The 24,066-nt window shown below is 57.1% G+C and overlaps 1 protein-coding gene across 2 annotated transcripts in view; it reads left to right on the forward strand.

Annotated features, from left to right (window-relative positions):
- The window catches only part of AGAP3 (ArfGAP with GTPase domain, ankyrin repeat and PH domain 3), a gene marked incomplete at its 3' end in the record, with an annotated part of 133,175 nt that overhangs the window by 45,741 nt on the left and 63,368 nt on the right, over window positions 1-24,066 (forward strand). For both annotated transcript variants that reach the window (XM_034759862.1, XM_034759861.1), the window contains 3 exon segments: window positions 11,302-11,429; window positions 17,446-17,601; window positions 22,868-22,960. In XM_034759862.1, the coding sequence (XP_034615753.1) occupies window positions 11,302-11,429; window positions 17,446-17,601; window positions 22,868-22,960 (377 nt within the window).

Below are 24,066 nucleotides of genomic sequence, written 5' to 3' on the forward strand. Positions count from 1 at the left end.
GGGGTTCAGCTGATCGCCATATTTGGGGTCGGGAAGGAATTTTCCTCCAGGGTAGATTGGCAGAGGCCCTGGAGGTTTTTCACCTTCCTCCACAGCATGGGGCAGAGGTCGCTTGCTGGAGGATTCTCAGCGATTTGAAGTCTTTAAATCATGATTTGGGGACTTCAACAGCTGAGTCAAGGGAGAGAATTCTTCCGGGAGTGGGTGGGTCAGCTTTTGTGGCCCACATCATGCGGGAGGTCAGACTAGATGATCATAATGGTCCCTTCTGACCTTAGAGTCTGTGAGTCTGTGACCTGTCTGGTCAGCTTCCTTCACTCTGCTGTGCAGGGATCAAGTTTTCTACGGCCTCCTCCATGTGCAATAGCACTGCAGGTGCCATGGAGCTCAATTTTTGTCACCATTTTGCCAGTATCAACATCCTGAGTGATGATTATTCCCTTCTACTCCTGTTGCTGGCATGTCTCGGAGGCCTTCCTCTGAGCGTGCTGCTAGAGGTAGCCGATGTGCAGGCAATGGGGAGACGGGCTGTGCTGAATTCACTCTGCTCTGCTCCGGGCTTTGGAGAGCTGTGGAGAAGGGAAGGGACGTCGGTTCTGGTGTGTTAGGGTCGGGGTAGTGGGACCCCTCAGCTCTCTGAAGCTCTGGAATGAATTCTCAGTGTTCGTCTTTCTTCCAGTCTGAGATGCAGCAGGACAGCACAAAGGCTTCACACACTGCTGCGGCCATAGACTGGGAATGAGGGGAGAGTGCTGGGTCTGTGAGTGCAGGGACAAGGGGTGCGGTTGAGATATTGCTGGGGATGCCAGGATCTGTTCAGTGTGTCTCAGGATCCAGACACAGTAGCAGAGACAGTGACCAAGCCAGTTTGGCAGGTGGAGGAGCCTGCTAGCGCCGGTAAGCAGCGTGTGCTCTGGGGCCCGATGCTGCTGGCTCAGGGAGAGTTTTGAATGAATGTTGCCTTTAGTGTTGTTTAAAGGAGCGGTTACAATCTTGTCTGAGAGCACAGCAGTGTGTCTCTCCCCATGTCCTACTAGTCCCTGCTCCCCACCCATCACTGCTCAGCCCCTCCCCACCTGACCCCATTCAGTTCTGGTTATCAACCCACTATCATAAGAACATAAGGCCACCTGATCAGGATGGTGACAGTGACTGTGACTGACTGTGGAATGCTCAGGGAGATTAGAGGGGCTATTAAAATAAAAAACTCAATAATAATAATGGGGGATTTCAGCTATCCCCATATTGACTGGGTACATGTCACCTCAGAACGGGATGCAGAGATAAAATTTCTTGACACCTTAAATGACTGCTTCTTGGAGCAGCTAGTCCTGGAACCCACCAGAGCAGAGGCAATTCTTGATTTAGTCCTAAGTGGAGCACAGAATCAGGTCCCAGAGGTGAATATAGCTGAACTGCTTGGTAATAGTGACCATAATATAACTAAATGTAACATCCCTGTGGCGGGAAAACACCACAGCGGCCCAACACGGGAGCATTTAATTTCAGAAAGGGGAACTACACAAAAATGAGGAGGTTAGTTAAACAGAAATTAAAAGGTACAGCGCCAAATGTGAAATCCCTGCAAGCTGTGTGTATATTTTTTAAAGACACCATAATAGAGGCTCAACCTCAATGTATCCCCCACGTTCAAAAGCATAGTAAGAGAACCAAAAAAGCACCACTGTGGCCAAACAGCAAAAGTAAAAGAGGCCGTGAGAGGCAAAAGGGCATCCTTTAAAAAGTGGAAATTAAATCCCAGTAAGGAAAATAGAAAGGAGCATAAACACTGGCAAACGAAATGTAAAAATACAATGAGGAAGGCCAAAAAAGAATTGAGGCACAGTTAGCCAAAGACTCAAAAAGCAATAGCAAAATTTTTTTGAAGTACATCAGAAGCAGGAAGCCTGCTAAACAACCAGTGGGGCCACTGGACGATCGAGGTGCTAAAGGAGCACTCAAGGACGATAAGGACATTGTAGAGAAACTAAATGAATTCTTTGCATTGGTCTTCACGGCTGAGGATGTGAGGGAGATACCAAAACCTGAGCCATTCTTTTTAGATGACAGATCTGAGGAACTGTCCCAGATTGAGGTGTCATTAAAGGAGGGTTTGCAACAAATTGATAAACTAAACAGTAATAAGTCACCAGGACCAGATGGTATCACCCAAGAGTTCTGAAGGAACTCAAATGTGAAATTGTTTAGTCTGCAGAAGAGAAGAGTGAGGGGGGATTTGATAGCTGCTTTCAACTACCTGAAGGGGGGTTCCAAAGAGGATGGAGCTCGGCTGTTCTCAGTGGTGGCAGATGACAGAACAAGGAGTTATGGTTTCAAGTTGCAGTGGGGAAGGTTTAGGTTGGATATTAGGAAACATTATTTCACTAGGAGGGTGATGAAGCACTGGAATGGGTTACCTAGGGAGGTGGTGGAATCTCCTTCCTTAGAGGTTTTTAGGTCAGGCTTGACAAAGCCCTGGCTGGAATGATTTAGTTGGGAATTGGTCCTACCTTGAGCAGGGGGTTGGACTAGATACCTCCTGAGGTCCCTTCCAACCCTGATATTCTATGATTCTATGATTGTATGATTGCAGATAATTTAAATCAGCTTCTGTACCAAATGACTGGAGCATAGGCACTGACTTCTGCTCGCGCCAGTGGATGCTTGACCCTCCTTGTCCCCAGCCCCATCCCGACTCCACCCCTTTCCCACCCCCTCCCGCCCCTTCCCCGCCCCCATTCCAACCCCTTCCCCAAAGTCCCTGCCCCAACTCTGCCCCCTTCCTGCCCCTATTCCGACTCCTTCACCAAATCCCCACCCCAGCCCCGCCTCCTCCCCCCTTCTTCCTGGAGCTTGCTATGCCACCAAACAGCTGTTTGGCAGCGGCAAGCGCTGGGAGGTAGGTGGAGGAGTGGGGACACGGCACGCTCAGGGGAGGAGGCGGAGGCAGAGGTGAGGTGGGACGAGGCGGGGAGGGGAGCTTGGCTGCCAGTGGGTGCAGAGCACCCACTAATTTTTCCCTGTGGGTGCTCCAGCCCCGGAGCACCAGCACGGAGTTGGTGCCTATGGACTGGAGGAGAGCTAATGTGATGCCAATTTTTAAAAAGGGCTCCAGAGATGACCCCGGAAATTACAGGCTGGTAAGCCTAACTTCAGTATCAGGCAAACTGGTTGAAACTATAGGAAAGAATAAAATTCTCAGGCACATAGATGAACATAATTTGTTCGGGAAGAGTCAACATGGTTTTTGTAAAGGGAAATCATGCCTCACCAATCTACTAGAATTCTTTGAGGGGGTCAACAAGCATGTGGACAAGGGGGATCCAGTGGATATAGTGTACTTAGATTTTCAGAAGGCCTTTGACAAGGTCCCTCACCAAAGGCTCTTAAGCAAAGTAAGCTGTAATGAGATAAGAGGGAACATCCTCGCATGGACTGGTAACTGGTTAAAAGATAAGAAACAAAGGGTAGGAATAAATGGTCAGTTTTCAGAATGGAGAGAGGTAAATAGTGGTGTCCCCCCAGGGGTCTGCACTGGGACCAGTCCTATTCAACATATTCATAAACAATCTGGAAAAAGGGGTAAACAGTGAAGTTGCAAAGTTTGCAGATGATCCAAAATTATTCAAGATAGTTAAGTCCAAAGCAGACTGCGAAGAGTTACAAAGGGATCTCACAAAACTGGGTGACTGGGCAACAAAATGGCAGATGAAAGTCAATGTTGATAAATGCAAAGTAATGCACATTGGAAAACATAATCCCAACTATACATAGATTGATGGGGTCTAAATTGGCTGTTATCACTCCAGAAAGAGACCTTGGAGTCACTGTGGATAGTTCTCTGAAAACATCCACTCAATGTGCAGCAGCAGTCAAAAAAGCGAACAGAATGTTGGGAATCATTAAGAAAGGGATAAATAATAAGACAGAAAATATCATGTTGCCGCTATATAAATCCATGGTACACCCACACCTTGAATACTGTGTGCAGATGTGGTAACCCCATCTCAAAAAAGATGTATTGGAATTGGAAAAGGGCTACAAAAATGATTAGGGGTATAGAATGGCTTGTGTATGAGGAGAGATTAATAAGATGGGACTTTTCAGCCTGGAAAAGAGATGACTAAGGGGGGATATGATTGAGGTCTATAAAATCATGACTGGTGTGGAGAAAGTAAATAAAGTGTTATTTACTCCTTCTCATAATTCAAGAACTAGGGGCCATCAAATGAAATTAATAGGCAGTAGATTTAAAACAAGCAAAAGGAAGTATTTCTTCATACAATGCACAGTCAACCTGTGGAACTCCTTGCCAGAGGATGTTGTGAAGGCCAAGACTATAACAGGGTTCAAAAAAGAACTAGAGAAGTTCACGGACAGGTCCATCAATGGCTATTAGCCAGGAGGGGCAGGAATGGGTCCCTGGCCTCTGTTTGCCAGAAACTGGGAATGGGCGACAGGGGATGGATCACTTGATGGTTACCTGTTCTGTTTATTCCTTCTGAAGCACCTGGCATTGGCCACTGTCGGCAGACAGGATACTGGGCTAGATGGACCTTTGGTCTGACCCAGCCTGGCCGCTCTTATGTAATGCACATGATGCTCTTAGCTGCCGGCACTCAGCAGGGACTTGCTGGTGTCTTGGTGGTGAAGCGTCTCCAGCAAAGCTTTGTTCCCTTAGAGCGGGCGGGTGAAGGTGCTTCTCAGTGCCAGGATCTTCCCTGGCTCGGAGGAAATCAGTGCCATGACCAAGGCCACCAGCGCGGGGGGCTCTTGGCTCAGGCAGACCCTCGTTTTGAGAGTGCTTCTGCACCGTGCTGAGCTGGCCTCTACACAAGGGCCCTTTTGGGCTGGACTTCTCGGGGCTGCCCTGGCAGAGGCAGAGTTGTTCACCTGAGTCCAGGGAGCAAGTGGAACGATTCCTGCAAGGTGCGGTGAGTGCTGAGAGAGCTGCAGCTTTACCCATCTCGCCAGCGGCAAGGGCTTGGGCTCCTTTCCTTCTGTCTGTGCCAGCGCTGGAGTGTACGGTCAGGCTCCTGTGTGTGCACCATTGAGTCCAACACCACCGGGGACAGGGAGTCTTCATCCTTCCAGTGTTGGAGACGTTCCTTAGAAATGTCTGAGGCAGATCTGCTTCATCGGCTGCCATATGTCACCTTCAGCAGCAAGGCTGCAAATCTGGTGTGTTGCTTGAAAACCACTGACATTTCTGACTTCTGCTTCCCTCCCTGCGGGCTGGGGCCTGGCAGCTTGCATGGAATCTCATCCAGTTGCTAGATCTCGTCCGGCTTGGGTACGTGACCCAGTTTCACTCCATTCTGCCGCCCCATTGCGCTGCAGGGATCCCTCCTGAGGAGCTGCTCAGAGCAGAGGTGAGCTCCTCAGGACAGGTTTTCTCATCCAGCATGTGAAATGGCCTCTTCCCTTTGTGGCCCTCCAGAGACCAACTACATGGGCCAGACCGGACAGTCTCTACGCAAAAGAATAAATCAGACATCAAGAATTGTAACATTCAAAAACCAGTAGGAGAGCACTTCAGTCTCCCTGGACACTCAATAACAGACTTAAAAGAGGCAATTCTTCAACAAAAAAACTTCAAAACCAGACTCCAACAAGAAACTGCAGAACTGGAATTAATCTGCAAACTGGACACCCATCAGATTAAGCTTGAATAAAGACTGGGAGTGGCTGGGTCACTACAAAAAGTAATTTTCCCTCTGCTGATACTCACACCTTCTTGTCAACTGTTGGGAATGGGCGATGTCCCCCTTGATTGCATTGGCCTCGTTGGCACTACAAAGGTAATTTTCCCTCTGTTGATATTCACCCCTCCTTGTCACCTGTTGAGAATAGGCCACTTCCACCTTAATTGAATTGGCCTCGTTAGCACTGACCACCCACTTGGTAAGGCAACTCCCATCTTTTCATGTGCTGTAATATATATATACTGCTTACTGTATTTTTCACTCCATGCATCTGATGAAGTGGGTTTTAGCCCACGAAAGCTTATGCCCAAATACATTTGTTAGTCTCTAAGGTGCCAATAGGACTCCTTGTTGTTTTTGCTGACACAGACTAACACGGCTACCACTCTGAAACCTAACTTCCTTGGGAAGTTCCATGTGTTGCCCTGTCCCCTCTAAACTGGCTTGGAGCTCTCTGCCTAACGATATCTGCGTCTGTGTGGCTGTCGGAATGACGCCTCTCTCTGCGGAGGGACAGTGTCCGTTCTCAGTGCAAGGGGCTGCACCAAGGGGAGTCACCAAATGCCTGGGAGTGGCTCATGTCCATCTCGGGTGTCAAGATGTTCCCATCGCTAGACAATTGGCTACTTTGTCCCTGTTCTCCTCAGGCATTCAGGGAATCATTCAAGGTGTTCCAGGCCCTCGGTCTCTGGATTTGAGACAAGTCCACTCTCTTGCCTGCCCAAAGAATCTCCTTTGTGGGGCCAGCGAGGCTCAGGCCAGGCCAAGGCATTTCTTCCAGGGATGTTTGCCAGTTACCCTTCTCCTGAGGCAGGATCCTCAGAGATCAGTGGGACTCTGCCTGGGACTAAGGGACATCTGGTCTCGTCACACATACGTTGGCGTCGCTGCAAATGAGGCTGCCACGGCCCTGGCTGGCTGCAGGATTCACACTCAGTGCAGATGACGAGGCAGTGCTCCCTGGCCCACCTCTTGGTGGGAGCTCCTGAGCGCTGGGCTGAAGGGAGTGCAGCTGAGTTCTCCGAGCTCCTCCGTGGGATGATCACCGAGGCTGTGGCTGGTTCCCCAGAGTGGACAGCTCGTGGGAGTGAGATGTTTGGGGACCGTGTTCTGCAGCAGTGTCTGGAACCGAGAGCTGGGAGATGGGCTGGAAAATCGTCTGTGCTGCTGCTCAGGGGATGTGATGTTGTGTTGCCCAATCACACGTGAACACTTCCTATTCCATCACCAAACCAGTGCATATTCCCAGACCTGTTAGGTGGGAATGGCTCTGTGGGACTGGTGCTTGGTTCGTCATCCAGCCGGCAAAGAGAGCACTGGAGACAGCCGTGGGCACAGGGAGGAAGGCTGGGTCTGGTGGTTGAAGACCTGGGTTCAGTTCCTGCTCCACAGCAAACATCCTTTGTGATCCTGGCTGTGTCCCGTGGGGCTTGTCTGCACGGGACATTACTATGCAACAAGCCAGAGTGTGAATCTGCAGCGCCCTCGCTGGCCACACAGTGACGTCCCATGTAGACAAGCCCTTGGTCTCTCTCTCTCTCTCTGCCTCAGTTTCCAACTGCAAAATGGGGTAACAGCTCTGCCCCCCTCACAGGGGCACTGTGGTGATAAATACACTAAAGATTGTGAGGAGCCCAGATGCAGTATCTATGACAGGGACAGGAATCCTGCTTGAAACAGGCCTCAGTGGATCTGCTGTTAAAGAAGTGGCGGACCCCTCTCCAGCAAGCATCAGTGTGAAGTGCCCTACGCTCTGCCCCAGAGACTCCATCCCATGGCCGTGCTAGGCTGGAGAGTCTCCCCGCTGCCAGAGCTCGAGTCATGCTGGTTGCTGCAGCCTGGGCTAGGCCCTCCCAAATCTCTTATGGGAGCCGTCATTTTTCCTACTGGTACCCCGAGCCCTGCTGTCTCAAGGAGATGGGCTGATCCTGCCTCCTGCTCGGGAATCGCGCCGCCTCCTGGCCTGAATCTCAGGGCAGCATTTCAGACCTGCTGAGCCCAGCGGGCGAGCAGATGGCATGGAGAAAGCCCTCTGCTCTGGGGAGGGAAAAGGTTCTCTGTGGGCAGCAGATAATGTTTGCCTGTCCCCTGCCTGTCTAATCTCTTTGGGACTGTTGGCTAGAGCTGAAGTCTCTGGGCCGCTCCTTGTCTTCTCCCCAGGAACCCCCCAGTGGAGAGTCCGGCTGATTTTAGTCTCCCTGCTGTTGCAGGATTCCTGAAGCCCTGGCTAATACCTCCAGAGAGCCTGCTGCATCATGGGACCTTCGCCTGGAGCGCTCTCGCCTTCCTGCCTTTGAAGACCCTGGGCCATATCCTCGTGGGGTGTAAACGGAGGCTGCTCCACTGGAATCACTGCAGCTATTCTGACTGACCCGGCTGAGGGTCTGGCCGGATGGCTTCCTCGCCGTTCCGTTAGCCTGACTCCGCATGCTACGTCTGTGCTATGAGGGAGGGGTGCGATCCCCAGGTCGCGTAGACGCACTCGCGCATTGAGAGAGCGCGCTGAAATGCGTAACGTCGCCGAGGTAGCCTGGGCAGCCCCAAGTACATACCGCGGGGGCTCAGCAGTTTGTACCTGGCACAGCCAGCCCCTGCCTGTGCTACTGCAGCTCCGCTCCTGGTTTTAGCAGGTAGCGTGTATGCGATTCACGCCCTGGGCGTAACACAGACATTGGCTCAGGGAGGGTTCGGTTTTAATAACGGATCCTCCCTTTGCTGTATTCTACAGGGGCTAACGTGTCCTGAGTCCTCATCCCAAACGTATGCCAGAGGCGCTGTCTGAAATCCACCTGCATCAGACCTCTCTAATCTCCCTGTTCTCGGCCAAGGACTTCGCCCCCCAGGGAAGTCAGACTCCGCGTTGTAGATGTGAGCAGGGCCGGGGCTTCTTGTCTGGCCAGGACTTCGCCATTTAGGAAACTTCCTAAACTTGTTGCATCCTCTGGGGATGAAAGCACAAGGGATGCATCTCCACTCAGCACCCGGCTAGTGGCATTAGCCTGTGGTGTCTTGTCTAGGGTGACAGGGCCTGAGGGCTCACCCTGCCAGGGAGAAGGGGGCAGCAGTGGCTTGCCTCTGCCAGGTCTCCAGGCTAGAACTGTAGGGTGTGTCTACACTGCAGCTGGGGCAGACTCACACTTCCTGCTGCAAACAGTGGTGGAGGTTTGGGTGCTCATGGGTCTGGGCTTGGGGGCTGGGTCCCACCTGCAGCGAGAGACCCCTTATCAGCAGGGTTGCTCCCGGAGTTCTGTGCAGATGCTCACGCAGCACCACTCTCAGCCGGGCGTCGAGCTGAAGTCACTTCGGGAACCAGTTCTGCATCCTGCCGCCGCTGGGTCTGTACAGCCAGCTCGGACTGTGGGACGAGGCAGAGGCTCTGGCGGGGGTGTTCATGGGCTGGCTCTCCTTCCCCTTGCAGGCTTCTGGGCTGTAGCAGAAGGAACTGAGGCACTCGGGCTGTTTTGGAGCCCCCGGGCTCCTTGGTTCCAGTGCCTGGATGGCCCCAGCAGCTTCTCCAAGCTCAGCAGCACTCGAGTGTGCACGTGCAAAGGCAGCGCTCTAGGAACCCTGGCTCCTGAGGGAAGCGCCTACTTCCTGAGCCCTTCAGTGCCCCAGTCCTTAGGAGCGGGGCCTGGGTAGCGTTTATAAAGCCGCTGCTCTAGCTGGGGGGCACAGCGGGGAGCAGCGCATTTCCCTGCGCCCACAGAAACACGCACAGCCTTGGCTTTCTGGTATCCTCCGGATGCAGAACCCCAGTGGCCTTGCTTGCCCCCCTTCCACCTGCTGGGACCCGCCACAGACAGCTGTTCCGAAGGGAGCTCTTTCCCTGCAAGCCGTAACCGCCGCCCCCCACGTGCGTCCAAACCTGCCCCCTCCATTGCTGCCCCTCCCCTGCCTGGCTGCGGAGTTTGTGACTTGCAGCTGTAGGATGCAGGGGCGGTGCTGGGCTTGGCGTTCCTTGGTCCAAGGGTGGAAGTGCCGTCGCTATGGCGATTATCCCTGTCACTTCTTATTCCTCGTAGTGACCCGTACAACCCCCCGCAGCTCCCAGAGCAGGGGTGGGTCAGGCCTGCGGGATCCGAGTGTCAGAGCAAGTACACACAGCAGGGCCCGGAGAGAATCTGTTCCTCGGAGGGATTCGGGGTCGACACTCCGTCTTGAGCAGGAGAGAGCCGGGACAAGAGCTGATGGCAGAATAGGCAAATGAGCTCTGGGCGCCGTGGTTCCAGAGAGAGGACGGCAGACACAGCAGCTGTTTTCTGCACCACCTGGTTATTCAGAGCAGCGCCTTCACCTGCCAGGCATCTTTCCTGCATGTGATGGTGGCAGAGAAAACGAGACTGCCCAAGAAACACACGTCATGGCCCTGTTGCCCTCGGTTCAGGGCTGTGTGTACCCTGCGTGGGATCTCACAGCTGTCCTGCGTGTTTATGCTCGTTCAATGAAGGAATTTCTGCCGAAGGTCTCCGCATAGGCAGCACATCCATCGGACTGTGCTCCCTCGCCACAAAAATACAAACCCAAACCAACCAGGAGGGAAACGGCCGTCCGGCAAACTCACCACCCAAAGTCCCTCGCGGTGCCTGTAGCTACAATCGCTAATAATTCCTGCCTGTCTGAGGGGCACCTCTCCCAATGCCGTACTGATGCCGTTGTGATCAGTGGGGCACTGGCTGGAGCCCCACACGTAGGAGAGAGGAGCGCTTCTGGCAGGGCATTCTCTGCACGGCCCCTCACCGGGGCGCCTGCTTCACCCGTTCCCATGTGCATCAGCCATTCTGTAGAGCTGTCTGCTGTCCCCAGGGTGGGCAGGGCTCCAGCAGGAGACTGAAGGCCTGGGCTCTGAGCCTGTGCTTACCGGGTGGGTCACAGGAGAGGGGGGTGTTTATCTTTGTTTAAACATGGGTAGAGGAGTGTCTAAACTGGGGGGCTCCCAGTTTGGAGGATGGAGGTGCCGAGTGCCCAGGTTGGAGGACAGGGATGGGGCGGTTGGGATGGGGGCACCTGGAGCATTCGAGGCGGATCACAGGAGCAGCTGGGATGAAGGCCAGGGCTAGCTGGTGTGTTCAGGGCATGCCCAGTTCAGGAGCTGGCTGTGTGAACTGCTGCACCCTCCTCCGCTTCTGCGGGAGCCCCTCCGCTGCCCCGGTGCCTTGCAACTGCTTTCCAAAGCTGTACCTGCCGAGGGTTCAGCCTGGCCCCGTTCTGAGACAGGGCTTGGATACGGAGCCAGTGCCAGAGACTGATGGGTGTGTCCCAAGGAATTATGGGCATTTGACCTTTTCTCCTGCAGTTCACCTGGGCTCCTAGAAGATCTTTCACAACGCCCCTGAAGCCACTGCTTTATGGAACAGTGCCGGGAACTGTGGGACACGTCCCCGAGGGCAGGGCAAACTGCAGTGGTACGGCGCTCTCCTGAGGCAGCCGCAGGCTAGATGTGCCGCTGGAGTCCCCGGTGCCACAGCGAGGGGCAGTTTGAAGCCCCAGGTACTGGCTGCAGGCAGAGGCAGAGGCAGGGGGTCTCTCTGAACGGCTCTGAAATTGCAGTTGGGTGCGGAAAGCCGTCTGACCCTAGCCCCTCTCTTCTCTCTTTCAGTGGCTCAGAAGGTGGTGGCCCTGCGGAAGAAGCAGCAGCTCTCCATAGGGCCCTGCAAGTCCCTGCCCAATTCACCCAGCCACTCGTCTGTCTCCGCTGCCTCTATTCCTTCTGTGCACATCAACCAGGTGAGACATGGGACCCCCACCCCAGCACTCCCCCGCTGACTGAAAGGTCAAGCCTGGGTCTGCCTAGCTCCTGTCTCTGAACACACACCCTGGAGTAGCCAGTGCAGCTGGAAGAGCAGCTGCCGGCCTAGGGCCCAGAACAGCTCACTGCCTGCCTGGGGCCAGGGGCCTGCAGGGCAAGCAGCATGGGGCCCCCAGAGCCCTGGGGCAGCGTGTAGAGTCTAGCCTGGCTACCCCGGGCCCTGTAGATGGGGGAGCTGGATGTAGGGGAGGCCGATGGTCCCTCCCGCAGCGTGGGGGACGCTCCAGGGGCCGAGGTGCCAGCTGGGGGGTGCAGCCAGGCTGTGCTATGGGAAGGCCTGAGCTGAGGCTGTGGAGACTGAGAGAGCCAGGCAGGAACCTGCCCCCGGGTGGGAGGCACCTGGAGAGGCTCCTAGAAGGCACTGGGGGGAGCCCAGGGGGTGGGGTGAGTTCCTGGGAGCTGCAGCTCCCGGGCTAGGAACAGGCTCTATGCCAAGGCCCGTGGCTGTCCCCTGCCATGCACCAGGGGCAGGGCCAGCCCTGCGGGGAACCCCAGGGACCCAGTGCAGGGTACCGAAGGTGGTGGAGGAGGAGGGGTTGTGTTGATGGGGTTCTGGGGAAGGCAGAGTCCGTGCAGAAGGGATGGGCTCCACCATCAGCAAAGGGAGCCAGGCGGCCAGCAGAGAGCAGGCCAGGTTTGGGGGTAACAGCCTAGGAGCTGGGAATGCCACAGGGCCTGAGGAGCCCTGGTCAGGCAGGCACAGGCCTCCACTGGGGCGGTCACTGAGCCAAAGGGACTGCTGTAGCCAGGGCAGAAATCCCAGCTGACCTGGCGCAGGGACAGGCTGAGTTTGGGGAGAGACTTTGGGGGCAGACCGCTCCAGAAGCAGGATGGGGCGTTGCACCAAGGAATGAAACAAACTCTAGAAATGGGTCTGCTCCGCTGAGAGATACTGATGAGTGAAAGGCCGTGACTCGAGGCCTGGCCCCAGGAGGGGAGTGTGAAGAACAGGCACAGAGCTGGTGGCTGTACCCCACGCAGGCAGGGCAGCCGGAGTGGGGAGAGGGGCACTCCGCACAACAGATCCCTTGAGAACACGCCTAGCAGAGACATGCACACAGCAGATCCATTTGGTGGAGAGGGAGCTGATCGGTTTCTGAACGGGCTGATGTGATGGGGTGGCCTGTGATAGCTGGGGCCGGACTTAGGGCTGGTCTACACTTAGTCCGGACTTCGGACTAAGGTACGCAAATTCAGCTACGTTAATAACGTAGCTGAATTCGAAGTACCTTAGTCCGGACTTACCGCGGTCCAGACGCGGCCGGAAGTCTCCCCCCGTCGACGCCGCATACTCCTCTCGGCGAGCTGGAGTACCGGCGTCGATTGTGAGCACTTCCGGGATCGATCCGGGATCGATTTATCGCGTCTTAACCAGACGCGATAAATCGATCCCAGAACATCGATGGCGTGCCTCCGGACCAGCCGGTAAGTGTAGACTAGGCCTCAGTGACCCAGGAGGTGCCTCCCAGCCCTGTGCACACCCCCAGGGTCAGATTGTACCAAGGGCATCCAGCTCCGGGACAGGAGACCTTTCACGCGGTGCTGAGGGAGATCGGAGAGGCAGCGAGGTCTAAGCAAACAGTTGTAATGGGGGACTTCAGCTCCCTGCATTTAACTCAGTCAGTTCTCACAAGGGGTTTCTCCACGCTGGAAATGACTGTCTTGGAGTAGCTAATCCTGGAGCACAGGGAGTGCTCCCAGCGCACAGGCGCGGGTTCAAGGAGTAACTTGGGTGAGCTGCCAAGTACCAGTGACCGTGGGATGGACCAGTTCACTGTCCTGATGGGAGGGAAGGTACCAAACACCGGCCCAGTGACTCTCGGCTCTGGGAAGGGGGATTCCAAACCCTGAAGATCATGGTGTCCAAAGTGAGGATGTTACAATCTTTCGACTCAGCGTGGGAGCCTGGAGGCACCAAAACAGAGTCCGAGGAGGCAGGGAAACCATAGACCGCAAAGGTGGCAGGGCAGCAAGAGCTTAGCCAGTCTGGCTACGTGACCAGGTTCCAGGGTCCCCGAGGCAAACAGACCCCTTCCTGGGCCGGGGACATGCAGCCAAGGGTGGCCCACAGAAGGAACAAACTCCGGCAGGTAAGGCGTGCGCGGAAATGGGGAGCATGAGCGAATTTAAAGAGCAAATATCCGAAGACTTTGAAACAAAATATTGTCGGAGTGTTTGAGAAGCAGGAAGGCTGTGAAAAAATGGGTGGGTTCTTGGGAGCCCGGGGGAAGGGCGCAGGTAAGGAGGAGGAGGACATTGCAGAGAGCCATCAGTCTTCCATCCAGAGAGGATGTTGGGAGATGGCTGCCCTGTCCCTGCAGGTAAAGGTGAGGCGCTGGGTACAAGAGGAGGTGCTGGACACACTAGGGAGCAGCAAGTCTCCGGAACTGGATGTTTGTCTGCCCAAGAGTCTGAGCTGAGCTGCTAGCGAGAGTTCGCGTCTTTTATTCAAATCCGCTCCCACAGCAGAGACCTGGAAGGTACAAAGACTGTCCCTGCCTCTCAGAGCTGGGAGCCTGACTCCAGGAGCACTTAACGTGGGTGAAACAAGGATTAAACACAGAATTGAACATGCCGAGGTGGTGAGGAGATAACAGGGCTGCCAGAATGACGTCTTTCACTGGGTGAGTTTCTATTAGAGTTCATGGTCTTGGTCCTTCTCTTAGAGTCACAGAGTTTAACGGCCAGACGATGCCACCAGATCATCTGTCTGACCTCCTGTCTAGCCCAGCACCTGCCCACTCAGCGCAACAACCCGGCTGAGACACACGGGAGGCGACTGATGTGCCGCAGGCAGAGACTGGGTGGGACTGAGGTGCACCATGCTCGAGCAATGGCAGGGAATGATAGTGAGATAGACCCAGATAATCCCGGCGAGTGATCTGCACCCACACGCTACGGAGGGAGGCGAAAAGGTCACAGCCAGTCTGACCTGGGGGAAGATTCCTTCCTGGCCGCACATGTGACAGTTCATTAGACCCTGAGCATTGGAGGAGAAGACAGCGAGCCCAGCACTGAGAGAGCACCTCATCCTGCAGCCCTGGCCGTCCCCGCCCAGTGATCTCTGCACACCCTCAAGGGCTCTGAAGCCAGTCCGTGTTCCCTGGGCCTCTCGCACCCAGCTACTGAAAGGAGCCATTCCGTGATCGGGGCCGGACCGGCCAGTGGGCTCCTCAGAGCCGATACCAGCCCCCCGAGCGAGCTCCTGTCCAGCTCTGCCCATTCTGCCTCATTCCTCTGCTCCTGCCAGAGCCTTGGCCCTCGCTGCCCCCTTCCGGCAGCCTCTTGGCCGTGTTCTGCCAGCAGGGGCTGTGCTCGCCTGGCGCTCATGGGCTCTCAAGGTAGCCATTGGGGCTAGTTCCAGTCTCTTTCCCCCTTCGGGGATGTTTCATGTGAACCATTGCTGAGAAGAGGGGGGCCTCCGTGCTCCGTCGGGGATCATCAAGGAGGGGCGTTGCCTTTTGGGGGCCAGGGTTTCTCCTCCCATTGTTCCCTCACCCCCTTCCTTTTGGGCATGTGTGCTTGATCCTGAACTTACCATGTCCCAGCAAATTCACCCAGTGCCTCAGGGGTGGATGGTAACCCCGACCTCCGTCACGCCCAGCCTAGAGCCTCGAGATCAGTTCCCAGCTCTTACGTACCCGTGACCATGTGTCTGGCTCACTGGGGTATCTCCGAGGCCCAGTGCAGGTCACGGCCATTCGGCCTGCTGTGGCCCCAGCAGGCTTTACCAAGCGCCTGGTGGGAGGGACAGCCGTCCTCTGATGTCGGGGCACATGCTGGGGAGAATGCAGGAGGTTTTGGTAATATTTCTATAAACACTATGTGTGACTCAATGTCCCCACTCCCTTTGTGTTGCTGCCCACTGGGTGCGAAGGGGTTAACTTCCTCTCTGGGACCAGGAGATAAGAGCTCGGAATGGGAGGCCTGGCCACATCTGGGCCTCTGCGGAGACGCTGGAAACCTCCGCCATGCAGATTAGTTTAAACGATTGGCAGCAGAGGAAGCTGAAGTGTGAACCCAGCGTGTGGAGACAAAGGAACTGAGGCGGGCGCCGCTGGGTGTTAGGTGTGCAGCTGCGGACACCCAGAGCTGCAGCCGGAGCGGGAGAGAGGGTGTCAGGGAGTCAGAGCAGCTGCGTCTGCCAGCGTGGGCTCTGCCTGACACTTGGCTTCCCCGTGCCGACCTGAGGACTCCCTGAGGACTCTGAGTCCAGGTGATAGATAAACGCTGCCTTGTTGTGAGCGGGCCGTGCTGCAGACACGCCTGGTTCTTGTACAAACTCCTGCCCCGAGGACTGAACTGTCTCCTTCGCTTGTAGCGAGCCAGTCCTGCTGTCACTTCAGTCACAGCCCCCCTGGCTGCAGCCTCTGCCTGCCGTCCGCCTGAGCCTACCTGGTGCTCACCCGACTCCTCCAGGGTGTTACTCCATCAGAGGGCCACGCCCAGCTAGCAGCTCCGCCTGGTCTGCTGGGACCCAGGAAGGACTGTTCCCTTTATCACCAGTCTCTCTCGGTGGCTGTCGCCACAGCCAGAGATGGTGAGCTGCGAGCCCTGAGGCCTTGCTTTCCTACGTGGTGCTCATAGGCATGGGGAGGCTCAGTCCCTGCCCCAAGCCTTCTCCAAGGTGCGTTCTTGCTCCCATCTGAAGCAGGCAGGTGACCGACCTGATTTCTCACCCTGGGGAGGCGAGGCTGCATGGCTTGAGTGCTCAGAGAGCCCTTTCTGCTTATCCAGATAGGACAAACCACTCTGGAGTTGCCGGTAGTTTGCAGCCCGCAGTGATAGCTCTGGGGGCAATCTTTTCCCCACAGGTTATCCCAGGGGACCAGCCCAGTTTGTTGTGAGCTGCAGGCCTCTCCCCTCCCGTGGGTATTGGCGCTGCAGCTCCTTTAGCAAGACGTAGGAACCTGGCTACCAGAGCGCTTGGCAGGGTTGCACCATGGAGTTGTCTGCACCTTGCCTAGATCTGGCTCCCTCCTCAGACCCCACCTGCCTCGTTCGGGAGCTGCTCGCTCGTCGTGGGATTGTCAGCGGTGTGTGTGGATCCTCACTCGATCAGTGAGGGAAGGGCGTGGTGGGGGAGGCTGCATCCCCGGGGGGACGCCTGGCGAGATGCTGCTGGATGCACAGTATGCCGGCGCAACCCCAATGGACGCTGCTGGCCAGGAGGCCCCGCACGTGCCCCGGCAGTGGGATCACCCCGGACAATTGTCACCAACAGCTGGTTACTGTACAGTCAGGAGCCATTCTTTACAGTGTGCACGTGGCCTGAGGAACTCACTGCCACTAGACCGCATGGAGTCCGGGGGCTGAGCAGGAATCAGACCAGGGTCAGAGGTTTGTCTGGATACAGGCGCATCTGGAGCTGCCACAGGGGGGTGACGAGTCTGGCAGGACTTCCTGGCCTCCTACTTTGGGGTGTTTGCAGCATCCCCGGGCAGGGGCAGGAGAGAAGAACTGCTCACCACAGGACTTCTTGGCCTTCCTCATGCAGCTGACATTGTGCCAGCCGTGCCCTGCCTGGGTTGCTGGGACAGTCTGTGTAGCGGGGGTGCCGAGAGCATTGAACCGAACTAACTCTGCATACAATGGAAACCCCACTGCACCCCTAGGACCAGCACCGAGGGGCTAGTCCTACAGTCCTCAGAGAAGCCAGCCCCGCTGCAGTGTCACGAGCCGCATCCCAGCCCGGGGAGAACACGGAGTCAGGGTTGTTGTGAGCTGTGTGGTCCCCCGCGGGCTCCGTGTCCTCCGCTCCAAGCCCTTGTCTGAGCCGGCTTCCCTGGGGCGCCAGGGACAGTCTGAGGTGGCCGTGCTGTGCGAGGTTGCACAGTGTGAGCACACCCAAGGAGGATGGTTGTAGCCACCCGGGGGGCAGCCTGCAGGCGGGTCCCAGTCGCACGCCAGCTCACCCAGCTCTCTCTCTTGCAGGCCACCAACGGCAGCGGCGCCTTTAGCGACTACTCCTCCTCCGTGCCCTCCACCCCCAGCATCAGCCAGCGGGAGCTGCGCATCGAGACCATCGCTGCCTCCAATACGCCCACCCCCATCCGCAAGCAGTCCAAGCGGCGCTCCAACATCTTCACGGTACGTGTGGCCAGCGGCGGGACGCACCAGGCAGGCGGGCGAGGGGAGAGAGGCCCCATCGGCACAGAGCGGCCCTGCTCACGGCCATTCGCATGCTGGGACCACCGAGCAGAGCGTGACTTCTGGGGCACAGAGAGGCTGTGGGGAGCACGATGCTGTGTGTGTGTGTGTGTGTGTGTGTGTGTGCACATCCTCTGTGTGTGTGTGAATTCTCCCTGTTTATGTGTGTGTGTATCCTCTGTGTGTATGTGGGTGCATCCTGTGTGTGTGTGTGTGTGTGTGTGCGCGTCCTCCGTGTGTGCATCCTCTGTGTGTGTGCATCCTCCGTGTGCCTGTGTGAATCCTCCCTGTGTGTGTGTGTGTGTGTGCGTTCTCCATGTGTGTGTGCATCCTCTGTGTGTGTGTGTGTGTGTGTGTGTGTGTGTGTGCATTCTGTGTGTGGGTGTATCCTCCATGTGTTTCCTCCATGTGCGTGTGCATCCTCCGTGTGTGTGTGTGTGTGTGTGTGAATCCTCCCCTTGTGCGTGTGCATGCTTCGTGTGCATGTGTATCCTATGTGTACGTGGGTCTCCTCTGTGTGCATGAACATGTGCATCCTGTGTGTGTATCCTCCACGTCCATGTGTGCGAGTGCATCCTCCGTGTGTGTGCGTGTGCATCCTCCTTGCGGGGGGGGGGGGTGAGGAGTGGCTCTGCCTGTGGGCGTGCAGCGCTGGTGCTCCTTTCCCGTCGCTCTCCCTGGGGTCCTGTCCCCCGCGCAGGGGCTGACGTCCCCAGCGGCCGGGGCTCTGTTTCTGCACTGGCTGAATGGGCCACGCAGGGTCTCGTGGGTGGTGGTGCTCAGAGCCAGCAATGGCGCATGGAGCCCCTCTTGCATCCATCCATGTGTGATGCTAGCCGGACACCTCGGAGCTTTGTGGGGCCCCTGCTGATATGTAGGGGGAGGGCTGGGCATATCTGAACCAGGGGATTGAGGGACCCCCAATCCCGTGACATCATGAGGAGTCAATTGGGGACATTTACAGCTGTTATTTCTGCTGGTTGTGTTTGCACCCCATCTCTCAGCACACTCTATACCCATGTGCACACACAGCCACCCCACTGTCCCCAAGGCACCTCGGCCTCCCCACACACTATCCCAACATGCCCCATGTGCACTTCCGTCCGCCTGTCTGAACACACACAGCAATTAGGAACCCCACTGTTCCCCAACACCTGTACACGAGTGCACACACCTGTCCACTGTTCCCCAGCACCCGTACACCAGTGCGCACACCCGTCCACTGTTCCCCAACACCAGTACACCAGTGCGCACACCCGTCCACTGTTCCTTAACACTTGTACACCGGTGCACACACCCATCCACTGTTACCCAACACCTGTACACCAGTGCGCACACCCGTCCACTGTTCCCCAACACCAGTGTGCACACCGGTCAACTATTCCCCAACACCCGTACACCAGTGCGCACACCCACCCACTCTTCCCCAAAACCTGTACACCAGTGTGCACACCTGCCCACTGCTCCCCAACACCAGTGCGCACAACCGTCCACTGTTCCTTAACACCTGTACACCAGTGCGCACATCTGTCCACTGTTCCAACACCTGTACACCAGTGCGCACACCCACCCACTGCTCCCCAACACCCATCCACTGCTCCCCAACACCTGTACACCGGTGTGCACACCCATCCACTGTTCCCCAACACCTGTACACCATTGCGCACACCTGCCCACTGCTCCCCAACACCAGTGCGCACACCTGTCCTCTGTTCCTTAACACCTGTACATCAGTGCACACACCCGTCCACTGTTCTCCAATACCAGTACACCAGTGCGCACACCCACCCACTGCTCCCCAACACCCACCCACTGCTCCCCAACACCTGTACACCGGTGCGCACACCCGTCCACTGTTCCCCAACACCAGTGCGCACACCGGTCCACTATTCCCCAACACCCGTACACCAGTGCGCACACCCACCCACTGCTCCCCAACACCTGTACACCAGTGCGCACATCTGCCCACTGCTCCCCAACACCAATGCGCACAACCGTCCACTGTTCCTTAACACCTGTACACCAGTGCACACACCCGTCCCCTGTTCCCCAACACCTGTACACCAGTGTGCACACCTGCCCACTGCTCCCCAACACCCGTCCACTGCTCCCCAACACCCGTACACCGGTGCGCACACCCGTCCACTGCTCCCCAACACCCGTACACCGGTGCGCACACCCGCCCACTGCTCCCCAACACCCGTACACCGGTGCATGCACATTCACTGCTCCCCATCACCTTTATTCCAGTATATGCACACACTCATTGCTCCCCAACACCCACACATACCCACCTTCCCAGTGTGCATACCCATATGCCCAATGCATACACCTCTCACTCACCTGCACCTCCCCAACACCCTCGTCCCCAGTGCACACAGTTCCCATTGTGCACCCCGCTGCTTCCCAGCCCCCTCCAGCACATGCACCCCCAACCTTGTCACCCCACCTCCGCTCAACAAGGGCCTGTAGCGTCTCCTACGTGGTCATGCCCACCGTGGTGCTCCAGTTCTAATGGATGTTCCTGCTCCCTCCCCCGCCGTTACTCTCGCTCATGTTCACACTTGCTGTTGTGCACCGGTGCACACCGGTTCTCTCATGCGCTCTCACGCTCGTCCACGCACCCACTGGTTCTGGACTCGCCGTTGGTTCATGTTCACGCTCTCCCTTTCGCTCCTGCTGGAGCGCGTCAGGCTTGTGGTGACATGCTCATTCTCAGCTTCTTCATTCTGGGCTCATGCTTCATCACTATGGAAGTCATCAATCGGGGCTCACGCTTGCTTGCCGTCTCTTGGGGGCTCCTGCTCGCTTGCCTTCTATGTGGGGCTCACGCTCGCTCAGTCTGGGGCTCACACTCACTTGCCCTTTGGGGGGCACATGCTCAGTCTGGGGCTCACGCTTGCTTGCCGTCTCTTGGAGGTTCCTGCTTGCTTGCCCTCTCTCGCTCAGTCTGGGGTTCACGCTTGCTTGCCGTCTCTTGGGGGTTCCTGCTCGCTTGCCCTCTCTCGCTCAGTCTGGGGCTCACGCTTGCTTGCCATCTCTTGGGGGTTCCTGCTCGCTTGCCTTCTATGTGGGGCTCACGCTCGCTCAGTCTGCGGCTCACACTCGCTTGCTCTCTGTGGGGTTCATGCTCGCTCAGTCTGGGGTTCTTGCTCACTTGACTTTGTGCTGGGGCTCACGCTCGCTGGCTGCACGCACATGACTCGCATCGGGGGGTGGCGGCGGCGGCAGCAGCAGGATTTGAAGGCGCTGATTTGCTCCCTCCCCCCGCAGCTGGGCTGGGCAGAGCAGTTTGTCCGGCTGCTAGCGTGGCCAAGCACCCCGCCCCATCCCTGCGTACACGGGACGGGGGAAGCGGCAAGGCCTGCTGTCCCTGGGTGGGCGTGCAGGGCCTTGCCTAGGTTTCTAGCATTGGGGAGAGACACTAAGTACCCTGCTCTGGGAGCAGATGAGTCCCAGAGGCGGCTCACCCAGCTCCGAGCTGCAGTTTGTTCCCTGGAGTTTCATCTGCAGGCCTCCTCCCCTCCGGCACAGCCTCGGGTCCATCCTGTGTTCCTGTCCCGGTGAGTGAGGTGCAGGCAGAGGGTGTGTGTGTCAGTGGCCACCAGGTGGAGACAGACTCCCGTTCTCAGTGATGGCTGCCTCCCGAGCTCGGCCTGCTGCTGCCTCTGGCTCCGCGCTCCATGGCTGGCCTGTCTGTCTGTCCCCACCGCCGACAGACGCATGTCCGTGTTCTGAGTATAACTTGCCAAACTCTTTATTCTTTCGATATTTGCAGATATGTGCCACTGTTTCCAACTTTTCATCTACAAAAAGGCCTTTCCAACTCCTTCCAAATTAGAAGATCCAGGTGGTTACACACGGCACCTCTGTACAAATTCTCTCACTTTTCATTGCCTCTCCAGGGCCGGATAAGGGATGGGCACTGGGATTGATCTAAGATTAGAGGCTCGCCCGCCCGCCCGCCCTCCAGCCAGCATGGGTTCCCCTCCCGGAGACACGCAGGAGCCTTTTAACCCCCCCCAATGTAAAGTCTAGGAAGCGCTGAGACGGCCTGCGCCTGCACTCTAAGCTGGGACATTTCTGGGCCTGCCGGACGCTGTCTAGGCACTTTCCGTGTTCCGGGGATGCCAGCCGGACGACCCTCCTGGGATGGAAAGACCTGCAGACCCAGCGGGACCAGGGCAACGGCAGCAAGTGGAGATGGATGGGCCAAGGGACGCTTTGCTGCCACTAGCGCCTGCTGCTAGCACTCCGGCCCCTTCCTTCCTCCTGCATTTTCCTGCAGCCTGCATGGACTCCTGCTCCTCCTCCTCTTCCTCCTCGTGGCAGAGCAGCCATCTGTGTCTCTTTCATTTCTTCTCTTTCAATCTCCTGGTTTTATTCTGGGCCCAAAAGCGAGCGGATTGGTGTCCCAGGCGCGCGGGGCAGACACTCCTTTCTGATCCAAAGCACATGGGGAGCTCCCCACTTGAGGGAGCTCATAGGACACAAGGGAGAGACGTTGTTGCTGCCCTTCTGCTGCCATTGTTGTGATTCTGAATGTATTGATTGTGCTCCATGCCGTGTATGACTTGATATTTTCCTGTCTTAAGCACCTTGAATGAGTTCTGCTCAACAGACTGTATATTTCATATTGTATTTATTGGAGTTTGCTCTCACCACAGCCATCCTCAAGGAGTATCCGATACTGCTCTAGACTCTCTAGATGTATACTAGATAGTTATTGTCCATGCTCTTTTGTAAGGGGCTGGTCTCTCTGCCCAGTGACCTGTGCTACTTTGTATGGTGCAAGTGTGTTCACAGAATAAATCTGTTGGATTAGTAGGAGTGTGAGTTCCTTTCACTGCCTTGGCCTCTCCTGCTTCCATCCATGCTCCACCGACATCCCATGCTCTTCCTGTTTGTGTCACCGTGTGCTGTGTGCCCTCGAGGGAGTGAGGAGTCAGGGGCAGCCCTTTGCTGCGAGGAGAACGGCTCTGGGGCAGGGTGTTAGATGGTTTGGGGGGCTGGGCGGGAAGCTTGGGAGCAGGTGGGCTCTGGGGAGGCTAGGATGGGAGTTGAGTCTGATCACAGCGTCCTTAGAGGGGATGGGGAAGAGGCTGCCCGGGGGAGCGTGTGCTGGCCCGTTGGGGAGAAAAGTGGGCTGCGTGTTACTTCTTCCCCTGCCCCTGTGTCTAATGCGCCTGTGTCTCTTCTCTTCCAGTCTCGAAAGGGCGCAGACCCGGAGCGGGAGAAGAAGGTGCCGGAGTGCAAGGCGGACAGTATCGGCAGCGGGCGAGCCATTCCCATTAAGCAGGTTCGGATTCCCTGACCCTCCTAACCATGCCAGAACACTGCCCGCGAGGGCAAGGGTCCTCGGGCCTCCTGCAGGGCAGTAGGGCTTCTGAGCCGGGGCCGGGGCGTGCTGAATGGATATGCCATGGGTGCCTGCTGGGCGAGGCCACGTAGGTGTCCAAGTGGTAGCGGGGGAGTGTCTGTCTCAGGCTCATTGTGTTTCCATGCATGTGTCGCTGTCACCGGCTCTGCGTTCAGTGTGTGTGTGTGCGTGTGTGTGCGTGTGCGCAGCCCCCACCTGTGCCCCCTTGTGTGTGTGCACCTGTTGCGTGGGTGTTTGCCATCCTCGTGCTGGTACTAATGCTCCCCAGCAGAGGGCAGCAGAGCGCCGCTGCGGCTCAGTCCCTGGCTCCGGCTCCTGGCTCCGGCAGCTGCTGGCCCTGGCCCCCCGGGGTTTGCTGTCTGAGGACACGCAGGCTCTGACCCCGTGTTGGGGAGCAGCGCGCTGTGACCGGCCCTGCACGGCCAGAGTGAGCCAGCTCAGGTTCTGCTCCTTCCCTGGGGTGGCTGGAGAGACGGGGGAGAAGTGACTCCAGCCTGCAGCCGCTCTGTGTCCTGCAGCCCCAGCTGGGGTTCTGAGGGCAGGCTCCAGGGTGGGCGGATGTGGGAGTGGGGCCAGGGGCAGCTCCGGTGCAGTCCCGAGGAGGGGGCCCCAGGGCAGCGAGTGAAGGGGAAGGGAGGGGCCAGGTGTCATTCTGTTCCCATGGCAGCTCTGGGGGTGAAGACCGGGCCAGGTCTGGGTCGCTCGTGGGAAGGGGCAGCCAGGGCAGCTCTGGCTTCGGGGATAGGGAGAGCTGAGGTCAGCTCTGGCTCTGAGGCGATGGGGAGGGGTCTGCGGCTGGCTCTGGGGAGGGGTCTGCGGCTGGCTCTGGGGAGGGGTCTGCGGCTGGCTCTGGGGAGGGGTCTGCGGCTGGCTCTGGGGAGGGGTCTGCGGCTGGCTCTGGGGAGGGGTCTGCGGCTGGCTCTGGGGAGGGGTCTGCGGCTGGCTCTGGGGAGGGGTCTGCGGCTGGCTCTGGGGGGGGGGCTGCGGCTGGCTCTGGGCGATGGGGAGGGGCCGGTGGTTGGCGC

Source organism: Trachemys scripta, chromosome 2 (assembly GCF_013100865.1).
Source record: "Trachemys scripta elegans isolate TJP31775 chromosome 2, CAS_Tse_1.0, whole genome shotgun sequence".
NCBI classification, from domain to species: Eukaryota; Metazoa; Chordata; order Testudines; family Emydidae; genus Trachemys; species Trachemys scripta.